General features: G+C 41.1%; 1 protein-coding gene across 1 annotated transcript in view; it reads right to left on the reverse strand.

Moving 5' to 3' along the window:
• The window catches only part of UNC79 (unc-79 homolog, NALCN channel complex subunit), a 151,830-nt gene that overhangs the window by 95,819 nt on the left and 42,737 nt on the right, over nucleotides 1–13,274 (reverse strand). The window contains 8 exon segments of the mRNA XM_030558858.1: nucleotides 1,082–1,230; nucleotides 1,321–1,403; nucleotides 1,823–1,964; nucleotides 2,812–3,039; nucleotides 6,150–6,371; nucleotides 8,723–8,863; nucleotides 10,315–10,438; nucleotides 11,396–11,586. Coding sequence (XP_030414718.1) covers nucleotides 1,082–1,230; nucleotides 1,321–1,403; nucleotides 1,823–1,964; nucleotides 2,812–3,039; nucleotides 6,150–6,371; nucleotides 8,723–8,863; nucleotides 10,315–10,438; nucleotides 11,396–11,586 — 1,280 coding nt within the window.

The following is a 13,274-nucleotide window of genomic DNA, read 5'->3' on the forward strand; positions in this document are numbered from 1 at the left end:
CCAATGGTTCCTAACATTCTATTAGCTTTATTGACTGCAACTGCACACTCAGCAGATGTTTCCAGAGAACTATCCATGATGACTCCAAGATCTCTTTCTTGAGTGGTTACAACTAAATTAGACTGCATCGCTTTGCATGTACAGATAAAAACAAAATGTTAAAATATCAGAATTTCCTGTTTTTCTATCAGCTTTAGTTAAGGTTTAAATACAAACATTGCTATATGCACTTTTCTGAACAGAGATGTTGTGTAACCCTTTGTACTATTATCATTATTTATACTGCACCACAAGCGCATGTGGTGCCTTACAGACAAATAAAAAATCCAGGAAAGCTCTGAAGATTTAACAGTCTAAGATGAATCCTGCAAGTCCTTACTCACATGAGTTGTCCCTCCAAAGCTGATTGAATTGCTTATGCTAATAAGAGGTACAGATTGGGCCCCAGAGCAATAAGACTTGACATAAGGAAAGATAATAATGGACAAAAGGGAAGGGAGGAAAGAAAGGAATGAGATTTACACAATGTCAGTTTCTTAGTAAATGATGATATGACAAGTCTGTTGTTCACATGGCCAAACTCCTTGCAAATAAACTACTACAAGCAAAGCCCTTAGCACTCAAAACAAAACTTAAGATTTAAAAATACAATTCACATGCTGTACATAGTTCTGATCTGCTTTTCCTTGAACGGTTTTTTATTGTCCAGAAATCAGTTTCATTGACAATATATGAGCATTCCTGGAACCATTATTGCAAATTTGCACTGCAATCAGGGAGGCTAGTGGTCTAGCAAAGGGAGCACTGGACTGGGAGTTAGCAGACCTGGGTTCTGTTCTCAGCTCTGGGACTGACCTGCTGTGTGACCTTGGACAAGTTACTTCACTTTTCGGTGCCCCTGTTTCCCTTCCCATCCTTTGTCTATCTTGTCTATATAAACTGTAAGAGCTTTGAAGTAGCAACTGCTTCTCACTGTGTGTTTGTACAATGCCTAGCACAATGGACCTCTGATCCTGGTTGGAATTTAGAAGCACTAACTGTAATATAAATAAAAATGACAATTCCTGGGTTAAAAACATACCTTGCAATCAGCATCTGATCTTGAATGTAAGCCAAGAATTGTGGATGGTCCTTTCTTGCAATGTACAAACATTCCCCATGAAGACAGAGAATCTTCAAACAGTTCAGCATGTTAAAAAGAATGTCTGGCTCTTCAAATCTAGCCATTTCCTGTGCAAGCAATTCATGTAATTAATGCTACTCTCAAAGCAGGGATGTCATTAAATCAAATATATATATTTAAAAAGTAATCAGCTGTACCTGCAAGATAGTGTATATGAGCTTCAAGGTTACTGGTAGTTGCTGGTAACAGAATTTTCTTTCAGTGTCATTTTTTATTGATGCTAAAATCAAGTTACATTAGAGTCATTAATATATCATCTCTTTTGCTGGTTGGGAATGAAACTAGAAAATAAACCAAGGGAAGGTGGAATTGCTGCAAAGGGCAAATGCATGCCAGCTATATCTCTACTGCAGTCAGTAGAATTATATTAGGAATTAATTTGACCCATAACATTTTTCTGTGTGATCAAAGGAATGGGGTTTTTAATGATTTTTTTTCTTGGTCCAACAATTTTGCTATATAAGTGTATAAATGGATAGCAACTTTCCCATAGAATGAACACATTTTAAAAGTATAAAATGCATGAAAAACTACCAATTCCGTGCTGTTGGACTTGCAAGACTAGTTTAAATCTTTGTATTTTTTTAAGGAATAAAGCCAAACCAATGCTTCATTTAAAACCTAGTTCAAATATCTTACCAGCATTTTCTGTTGTCTCTCTATGATTTCCTGGGTTTTCTCCATGTTTTGTTGCAGATTTATTTTCCTCTTCCCCTTCAGTTCCTATAATAAACTCGGGTCTAGTATACAGAAGACTATCCTCAAGGTTGTCTGTGGGCTCCTATAAGAACACAATAATGATTATACCTAGCTCTTATTAAGCACTTCTCATCAGTAGACCTCAAAAACAGTTTATCATCATCCTCATTTTACAGATGGGGAAACGGAGGAATTCAATTCATTTCTTGATGTACAGCCTTCAGTACACTAGGCCAAATCCTAATCTTTAAATTAAACCCTGCATGCATAAATGGGGCCCAAACTGAGCATGAATGGACTGTACACACGTACATTTGGGTGTGATAATGTCAGCATTCTCAAACTTGGACATTTAAGTGAGTCTCATAAAAAGTAACAAAGGATCTTTAATGATCACAAGTGGCCAGGAATTTTGGTTAAGATATTCAAAAATGACTAGTGATGTGAGGTGCCCAACCTGAAACAGCTTCGAGGGACCTAACTTTCTAAAAATCAGGCCCCTTTAAGGGACCCCAAGTGGGACACTTGAAAACTGAATCGCCCAAAATCACTAGTCACTTGAAAATCTTGGCCTTTGGTTTTAACTAGTTATATAAACAACTCTGAAGATGAAAAGCACTAAGAAGCATATTTGTTAATCTGAAAGACATGACCTCCAACAACAGAGCCCTGCCATCACTGGTTCAAAGTTGATATAGAAGGAAGAGTGCCACCTACTGTATCAATATCATTGTCAGCGAGTGTGTTTTGAAGGTTTCCCATCCAAGCTTATCAGATCTGACAAATCAATGGGAATTTTGCTCTAGAATTCCTCTATGCACAAGATCAATGCAGTTCACTTCCTTATGTCAGGCTAATTAAAACAGGAGTTTTGGGGAACTCTCATAATTTGTCATTTAATTACATAAGCTATTTGTTTCACTACTTACCACCAGCCTGATTTCTTCTTTTGGAGCTAGTCGCTCCAGCAGCTCACAAGCCAGCTGGTAACAGAGAATGCTAGACTGGCACAGGTTACATTCTACTACTTTTTCATCTTTCTGACAGGTGTGAGAGCCACCCCAAGGGGCCTGAAACACATTGTTTATGATGGAAATTATGTCCTTCGAGAGACTGTTCTCCAAACCCAAGGTGATGCCATCATCTTGGAGTTCCATCTGAAAGTCAGTGATAGAATGGTAAGGAATTAACTATTTAATGATCAGTGCTCTTCCTATTCTGCTTGGTCTCACATTACTGCCAGTATTAAAATTAACTAGACAGAGAAGAGTATGACATGTACTGTGGCTCACAGTTTCAAAAGTGGCCCCTGATACTGGGTGCCCAACTTTAGACACCTAGGGTGGGATTTTCATAGCCACATAGGGGATTTGCATGTCCAATTCCCATTAACTTTAATAGAAGATAGGTATCTAAATCACTTAGACCACTTTGTAAATCTCAGCCCTAGCGCCATCTTTGGGTCCAGAGAGATGTGTTTGGTGCAGGACTTGCGGGGAGAGACAAAGATGGCTTTACACTAACTTTGTGCTTTCCACGATCCCTGTCTGTAAGGTCCAGTTTGGCTCTCAGCACAAGTTAGACCAACCATCTGGGCTCCTTTCATTTATCCCAATTGATAAAAGCCCCAAGGGGGCATTACTCCAGCTGAGGATCATCAGAGCACAGCAGTGCTATGGCCACATCCTCTTTCCTGCCTACACTCTTGCCATGCCACCTAACTAAGTGGTTGTGACAGCAAGTTGTGTAGAGCTACCTATGACAACTCTATGTGACCCTGAGACTCCTCCAACCAGGAGCATCCTAATCTGTCCACTCAAGGCAACTTTATGTCCTCTCTGAATCACTAGAGTAGTACAAAGGGACTTCAGCAGAGGCTGGGATCTGAAATCTGAGCCTGATTTTTAGAGCTACTGATCACCTACAAATCAGCTGTTAATGGAGTGGCACCCAAAAATGGAGGCACTGCAAATCAAAGGCCATTTCTGGATATTTGGACCTATATCTAGAGAGTACTACACTGGGATAGGCCATTTTCAGCTAATCATCCTGAATAAGTAGCTATTCTGAAGCTGAAAAAAAGGCCATTTAAAAAAGAAGTTGGAAAAGACTTAAATGAAATAAAACACAACAAAGAATAAAAAAAGACAAGAATGAGAAAGACATTGACTGTATTTTATCTTTATTGCTGCTCCTAATCTTCATTTGGTAAATTCTATATTCAAAGGTCAGAGCTCAGAATTTCACACCAATTTAACACTTGGTTAAGTACCCCCATTAAGGAGATGTCTTCACTAGGAAAACAGATGTATTCCTAACCAACATGGGGTAAAAGCCTAGCTGAAAACAAGGTAGTTTGTAGTTTTCACATGAGTTAGCAGTGAGGCTCCCCCAGTCTTTAACTTGACTTGCTAACTCATGTGAAAACCACAAACTGCCGTCACTAGGATTTTACCTCATGTTAGATAACCCAAATTAAAATCACACTTTTTTCCTAGGCTATGTCTTCACTAGCACTTTTGTCAGTATAACATAGGCCTGGGCTACAATAGCGGGGGGGAGGGGGTTCAAACTAAGATACGCAACTTCAGCTACGCTATTCGTGTAGCTGAAGTCGAAGTATCTTAGTTCGACTTACCTGGCCGTCCTCACGGCGACGAGTCGACTGGTGCGGCTCCCCCATCAATGCCGCTTACTCCTCCTGATGAGGTGGAGTGCGGGCGTCGATTAGCGGATCTATTTATCGCGTCCAGACGAGATGCGATAAATTGATCCCCGATAAATTGAACACTACCCGCCGATCAGGCAGGTAGTATAGACGTACCCTTACATTGCTCAGGGGTATGAAAAAACATCTCAAGTTACACAGACAGAAGCACTGGTGTGGACAGTGCTATGTTGGCAGGAGACACTCTCCTGCTGACTTAGCCACCGCCACTCGTTGGTGTGGTTTAATTATGTCAACAGGAGAGATCTCTCCTGTTGGCATAGAGCAGCTACATGGGAAATCTTACAGCAGTGCAGCTGCCTTGGTACAGTTGCGCTGCTGTAAGCTCTGTAGTGTAGACATGGCTCTAGTAAAGATATACCTTATGGGGTTTTTAACATATACATTTGCAATTAGTGCAGCCGCTTAAATAAAAAATAACTCACTAAACTAGTGCAAATCTGTGTGTCCACACAGTTATTTTAATTGAAAAGTGGTTTATTTTGGTTTTGTTTATTTCTGTTCTTAAGGACCGGTCTACCTACAGAAGTGTCTACACTTAAAAGCACTGCAGATGCCCTGCTGCAGCACTCCAGTGTAGACACTCACTACAGCAATGGGATGGGTTCTCCTGTTGCTACAGTCAGTCCTCCTCTCCAAGAGGCAGAAGCTAGGTCAAGGTAAGATTTCTTCCATCAACCTAGCGCTGCCTACACTGGGGGTTAGGTCAACATAACTACGTCACTCAGGGATGTGGTTTTTTCACACCCCTGAGCAACTTAGCTGGGTCAATCTAACTTTTTAGTGTAGATCTGGCCTTAAATCAGTTTATAAAGTGACTTAATTAAATCAATACAAACCTCTATGTGGACACTTTTATTCTGGTTTAAGTGTGGCTTATTTTGATTCAGCCTAATCCATTCAACAACTTGTCCACAAGGAGTTTCCATCAGGTTAACTAAAGCAATTTAAAATTATACCTTAAATTAAACCTGTGCAACTTTCTTGTACAGAAAAGTGCTGACACTGACTTAAAGCAAACTAAAATAAATCTGGTTTAAATTAAAACAAGTGTCCATGGTGCCTTTTGTACAAGTTTAACTAAATTAGTTTAAAATCGCACGTTCAGTTAAATTGATGAAACTCTGCAGGTTGACAGCTGTAAATTGATTTCTACAAAGAAGTCCCAATAAAGTGACCAGCCTGATTACACTGTTTAGATCCACATACTTTTCATGTCTTTTGTGTTCATCTAAAAATGGGAATAGTTAATTTCCTTTCAGGTCATTCAGAAAAAACATAGGTGGGTTTCATAGAATATCAGGGTTGGAAGAGACCTCAGGATGTCATCTAGTCCAACCCCCTGCTCAAAGCAGGACCAATCCCCAGGCAGATTTTTGCCCCAGATCCCTAAACGGCCCGCTTACGGATTGAACTCACAACCTTGGTTTAGCAGGCCAATGAGTAAACCCTGAGCTATCCCTCCCCCTGAGTACTGTGTAGTATTGAGAACTATATTTCTGCATCAGTTTAACATAGACATTCTTTATCTGCTGGCACCTGCTTCAGGATGAGATCAAACATCAGTATGAAGCAATTCAGATTCATTTCATCTTCATCACAGTCAAAGTCTATAGTCCTCCCTCCAGGATGTCCAAAGTTCTTGAATGGGCTGCGGAAAGGACTGCGCATGGGGCTGCGAAATGGGCTCTGGAAAGGACTTGGGAAAGGACTCAGCATATTGTGCTGAACCCTGCGTCCAGGGTCAGAGGCAACACTCACCTGAAGAAACAAAAAATGGATATGCACAAGTCAACTTTAAACACTTGGGCATTGGCTAGTATGATACTAAAGGAAATGAGGGAAACTGCTTTACTGTTCCCTGTTAGGGCTGTTTCTTGTACATTTTCAACTGGTTCTTAATGTCACTAAAAGTTAAAATATATTATAAATACAATGGGCCAAATTCTGCACTGATGTACATGTTGGTGTATGCAAGACAGTTGAGGTCAAATTAATGCTTGGTGTAACTCTACCGATTTCAGTAAAGTTACATCAAAAGGGAATTTGGCCTCCTAGTGTAAACTGGCCAGAAAATGAATATAGGTGATAAAGCAGCCAAGTTACACTGATCTCACATTCTATGGTAGGCAAAAGGAATCGAACCCCACAAATGCTTTGAAAGCAGGGTAGTGGCTGATGAAAAAAAGAGGGTGTATTAAGAAAATAGTGTCAAGTAAGGCGATCCGCAGATATGTCAGATAGCTGAAAAGCAACTAGCAAAAGAACATAAAATAAAGCAACACAGACACAGGAAACTTCCTCCCACATCATGATAGGCACCCCACATCACTCCCAGTAACACACACAAAATCCCATACTGGTGCAGAGAAGTCTGCGTCAAACCGCACATTTATCTACTTTTAGGCCAACTATTGTCTGAAATAGGCAGCTTTTAGCCCCTTTGTACCATTAGTGGAGCTGGGGATCTGACCTTCTCAGTTTAAGCTGCCTGACTCTCACATGCGCTGTGTGTGCGTAGTGTCATTTAGCAGTATTCCTGTTTGCCTCTATGAGTCAGGCTCCTAGCGTGTTCTCTTCTGAATATTCACTATGCCTCTGGGCGCCAACCTATCTTCTTTTGCTCCACGGAATCCAAATTTGGAATTTTAAAGCCTGAACACATTTTAACAAGTGGCTTCAGTTTACATCTATTTCTGCACCTCTACTGCAGAATTTGGCCCAATATAGGTGTGCTAAAATGTAAAAGAAACATCCACACCTCACCTGCAGTACCAGCAAACAAACATTCATTGCTTTCATAAACATCGCATGCCCAGTAACTGCAGGATTTTCCATTGTTTTTCTGTAACTCAACTAAAAATAACTGAATAGCAGCAAAAAAGTAAAGATAAGGAAGTGATGTTAAAAGATGAAACATCAGAGGATAAACTCTATAGTTTTGAGTCACAAGGGCAGAATTCATAAGGCTGATTAAAGCAAAAGGGCATGCTTCCACTGATCATTATTAATGACACTTGCTTGTGTTTTTGTTACACAGGAAACAGTACAGTGTTTTAGAAATGAAGTACTAACAGATTTTCAGAATTTATGCACAGGTTTCAATAAATATGTTTGCTTCATTTTTCACATTTTCTCTTTTAAGACTAGTGAATTCATTTTGGAAGCCAGAGCCAGACAGAGGAATCCATTTCAAATGGAGGAGCTGTTAGAGAAGCATTCAATCAAATGTCTGATCTATTGCTGCTGGTCGCATGAGTTAAATATTGGCCAGTTTGGGTTTGTGCTGCTGCAAACTGGCCAAATCATTTGATTTGTACAGCAGACAGCCTAGCGATTCAGAGTCTATGTTGTCTGCTGACAAATTACCAGCAGATAACACTTTAATGACTAGAGGAGAGAAATTGAGACAGGATTGGATTTAACTGCAATGACCGAATAGGCATCTGCCACCAAAAAGGCCCCCTCAAAAAGTCTCTAAGCATGCTTGCCTATTGAACAAAGCGTTAGCTCTTCGCAATAAGTCAAGAAAGCTGCTTCCTTCTTCTTCCATCAGAGGTAAATATTGAAGAGTGTAGGGGCAGGTTAGGTAAAATACAAGGAAAAATGGAGGGACAAAGAAACTAATTCTGCTCAGTCATCACTACCAATAAGTGTCTAGACCCTACTAAACATGTGCAACACGAATATGAAAGCTCACCCTAGATGACCAGATGTCCATCAAAAATTGCTGGTTGATGGTAGTGGACAGAAGATACAGAGAATGAAAATTGTTGGAAAAGTTAACAACACAAAATAAATACTAATGCTTAGCTATTATATAGATGCCATACACCAAGTGAAATAGTTCACTCAGAAAGAGATTTCACAATTACACTCTGCCAAATTACAACACATCTACTAAATTATTAATTTATAAATTAAAACTGATCGAATGGGAGGCTGGCATTAACTCAAGCTGTGTTGATTTTTATCACTCCCAAAATCTGTACTTTGTTTCCATCAAGGGTTAGAGTAATTGGCAGCAAGTTTTTAAAATCTTCATATGCAAATTAAAAGGGAAACTATTTTAAGAAGAAAAAGAAAAAACTAGACAAGATGAAAGATAATACCCTTCGAGCTCCAAGATTCCCTGCCAGTTCACTGACTCTTGATTTTCTTTGATTTGCTAACTCTTTGACAGAATTAACTCCATCGGAAAACATACTGATCAGTAGCTGAAGAGGAACCACAATGTCTAACTCAGATAACACCTGAAGAAAGATAAAAATAAAAAAGTATGAGTTTTCAGCACGGACCAAAAATACTAACTACCTTTATAAATACTTTAACCGTGACCCTATTTCAACAGATCCATAAACGTGTGTCTAACTTCAACCACGTGAGTAGTTTGATTGAAGTCAATGGGACTATTTGTGCTTAAAGTCAGGCCCATGCCTAAGTACCTGGCTGAATCAGAACCAAGCAAATCTGTCCGAGTACAACAAAGAGCACTTTCCAATATGCTTGCAACTGAAACCTGACAACTCTCTTTGCTGATACTCACAAACATTCCGCTGTGAGGTATTTTCACGAGATGTTTGTGTGAAGCAAAAATGACACAACTTCTAGCATGAATAGGTGATACCACTAGTACTAATTATTATTTGTATTGCAGTAGTGCCCCAAGGCTCCAATCAGAATAATTCCTGTGGCCATTCTGAAAAGCTCTTTTCATTATTCCTCAGTAGATTCATCAAACAATTTCAAATATTGGTGAACAGACCAGAGGCTCTTCCTTTTCTCAAGGGACCCATCACATGCAGCAAATCACCAAGAGGGAATTCTCACAGTGACCTCTTCATGAATAAACCAGACAAAACTGAGCTCACTCAAACAGTCATCGAACAGTTGTTAATATGCAAATCTGCAAAAGGCACAATCTGTTGGTGGAAAATTTGCCAACAGACAAAACTATTACAGCCATCAACTAAATTGTTCTCTGCAAATAGGTCACCTAGCATTGACTGCAAATAACTCTCATCGGGGCAGAAACAACAACAATGGACATAAGCGTTATTCACAAAAGGCCAACTATAGTAAAATGCACATGGCTTTAAGGGGAGCTGCACCCTGCAGGATGAATCTCATCCAAGTAGCTGCTCAGTATGCAGGGGAAGCACACATGGTTGCAGTGTACACCTTCACTCCAGCTGGCCAGCTTCAGGGGTTGGTACATAGGAGCCGTGAAGACAAGGCAATAAGTGGTTTTGACAGACTCCAAAAGGAATCCAATCCAGCTCTTCCCAACAAAGGACTCTTAAAAACTGCTTAAGTGTTTCTGAAGTCATTCTGCAGTCTACGAAGCAAATTAGGTGCAGACTCTAGCGTACAGCTGGGGAAGAGGCAGGGGCACCGGGCCTACCTTCAAGACACAACCTACAACCAAAGGGAAAACTGGCTTCTAGTCTTCCACCAAAAGGCCAGACCTATCGCCTGAGACGGGAGAGTGCTATTTAACCTCCCTTGTAGGCACTGAGCTACCTATCTGCTTGCACTGGGGGGTAAGTGAAGAGGAAAAAGACTTCCTGACCCTTAAAAAAGGTTTGATTCAGAGATGAGTGAAAGTTCAAGATAGCTCTTTTACGTCTGAACCATTTCACCCATTTCTAATTACAACCCCAATAAGCTGCTTCAGCAGGACCTATCCATAATAGTCACTTACATGCAGCCAGAGCAAAGCTTGCTCCTGCACAGAGGAAGGATAGCCCGTGAATCGACAACTAATGAAGCCAAACATCTCCTCCATGGAAAAAGGCAGTGGGCAAAGCTCAATATCAAACATTTTGCTGCAAAGAAGGATAAAGATACATGATCACTGGTTTGCTGTTATGTGCAGTACATAGTAGACTGTACCCGGACAATTAATAGAATACCAATCACAACTAAATAACACTAACATCTCACTAGTGTATCACTTGCATGCTCATTTTGCATCACACAGGGAGTGTGTCACCTGCAATTGTCATTTTGACTCCGGGGAGTCATTCCAGAGTTTGGTGGGTCTGTCAGGCATCATAACAATTCAAATGAAATTTCAAAGTGTGTTCAGCCAGGCTATGCAGATGGATTGGAAAGATCAGTGAGCAGAAATATTTTCATCTGTTAGTGATGACTTTCTCTACCTCCAACACATAGAAATATTTCTCTCCTTACCTTTCCCCCATGCATTTCATGCTGGAGACAGACCTCAGCCACGGAGGACTGACTGTAAGTTTAAGAGGCACTGTGTAGCTGCACTATCCCAGAATGCATGAAACGAGGCATTGGGATTCTGAGAGCACACACTCTGGCTTCCCCTTTGCTCCAGAGGGGAAGTAATTTGCTAGACCAGTAGCAGACTAATCCGCTTCTGTGCCAGCTCAGCTGTGTCCATTCCCCACCCCTGCACACCCACTCCAGACCAACCTGTAAGGGAGGAGTAGCACTCCCCTGGAGGCTGCTCTCTCCACTGTGATCAAACCCCCTGGACGTGTTGTCCGCTCAGGGCAAAGGCCAATCTAATCCTACCTTTGGATCAGGATACAGATCCAGTGATACTGTGGAACTTTGGATCAAATGTTCCAGTTAAGGTCCAACTTTAATTTATCAATGATGCAGCTGCATCTAGTCACTATTTCTTATAATGCATATAAACACAGCAGTTCTGAAAGGCATTTTTATTCAATGTCACCAATTTCTTGTGCTAAAACCCTTGTTGATTAATATACTCACCATTGTTACAGCTCAAGTACCCCTTTACCTACCTTAGTACTTCTCTGAACTCTTTCAGCTGATTATCAGGCACTTCTGTTCTAATGGCTTCCAGCCATTCTGGCATAATACATTCCCACACAGGCTGGTTTATTACATTGTACGGAATCAGGCAGAGGATGCGATTCAGACCTTCCTTTAATTGTGTCACAGTGCTACATGATTTGTCCCAGTATCCACCAACCTGAGGGCATTTCCAGGAATAGTGTTTATTAGCTGCTATTATAATTCTTCCATTTGTTATTTGTATAGCATCATATATTTGCATGGCACCTTACAGACATTAAATCATGATGACTGATCAGTAGTATAGTTCAGTGCATATTTCAGATTCAGCAATGGGGACTGCATATTTTTTTTCATATGATTCAGTGGCAACTGAAGTGCAGCTGAAGATTTAAATGCAGTTCTCTCTGTCCGGCCTAATGACTACATAAGTATTTATCCACAGTAGAGAAAAACTGTAGTCCGGTGGTTAGGGTAGCTAGCTGGAAGGTGGAAGACACCAGGTCAAGTCCACCTGTTTTAGTCACTCTTTCATTATTTATCCAAAGTGGAACAGCTTCAACAGGAACATAAAAACATAAGAATGGCCATACTGGGTCAGACCAAAGGTCCAGCCAGCCAGTATCCTGTCTGCCGACAGTGATCAATGCCAGGCACCCCAGAGGGAGTGAACCTAACAGGCAATGATCAAGTGATCGCTCTCTTGCCATCCATCTCCATCCTCTGACAAACAGTGGCTAGGGACTTATCCATCCTGGCTAATAGCCATTAATGGACTTAACCTCCACGAAGTTATCTAATTCTCTTTTAAAGCCCGTTATAGTCCTAGCCTTCACAACCTGCTCAGGCAAGGAGTTCCACAGCTTGACTGTGCGCTGTGTGAAGAAGAACTTCCTTTTATTTGTGTTAAACCTGCTTCCCATTAATTTCATTTGGTGGCCCCTAGTTCTTATATTATGGGACCATGTCAATAACTTTTCCTTATTCACTTTCTCCACACCACTCATGATTTTATATACCTGTATCATATCCCCACTTAGTCTCCTCTTTTCCAAGCTGAAAAGTCCTAGCCTCTTTAATCTCTCCTCATATGGGACCCGTTCCAAACCCCTAATAATTTTAGTTGCTTTTCTCTTAACCTTTTCTAATGCCAGTATATCTTTTTTGTGATATACAGGAGAGAGTGAGGGAGCCCCACAACAGAATATCCCATATCTCAGTGGATAAAGCCCTCTTCTGGGTGGTGGGAAACCTCACTTCAAATCCTTTCTCCCCCATTGGCAGAGATGGGGACTTGAACCTGGGTCTCCCACATCACAAGTGAGTGCCCCAATCACTGGGCTAAAAGTTATAGGGCTGGTAGTGGTACCACCACCACCAACGGCATAGGTGCCTAATTTCAGGAGCGTTCACAGTTGAGAAAAGCAAGCAGAGATAGGTGCCTACTTCTGGGAGTGCAATGGGGCTTAGCACACGTCTGTCTTGTTGGCACCTCCCACTGGTTAGCTGGCTTCCTGCCTAGCATACTGGGGCTTTTGTTTTATTTCATTCTATGGTGTCTGCGTCTGCACATTCATTGTATAGGAGTTTAGGTGCCTAACTCAGGCATTGTGTACCACAGTGATTTTCTAGGTGCTTAAAGTTAGGTGTTGTGACACTTAGCATAACTATGCCTAACTTCTTTTCTGCATCCAGCCCTCCAGAGATAAGGAAGAGGCCCAGGGAAAGACAGCAAGGTGCAGGAGGGAACCACACCTTGGCTGATGTTTAGATGGTCCCACAGCAGGAACCTGGAGTAGAGGGTGGGCTCAGGTTCCCCATTAGCCATTGAAGGACTGGGATCTGAGGCAGCGAGTGGGAGGACTG

This window comes from Gopherus evgoodei, chromosome 4 (assembly GCF_007399415.2).
Source record: "Gopherus evgoodei ecotype Sinaloan lineage chromosome 4, rGopEvg1_v1.p, whole genome shotgun sequence".
Classification (NCBI taxonomy): domain Eukaryota; kingdom Metazoa; phylum Chordata; order Testudines; family Testudinidae; genus Gopherus; species Gopherus evgoodei.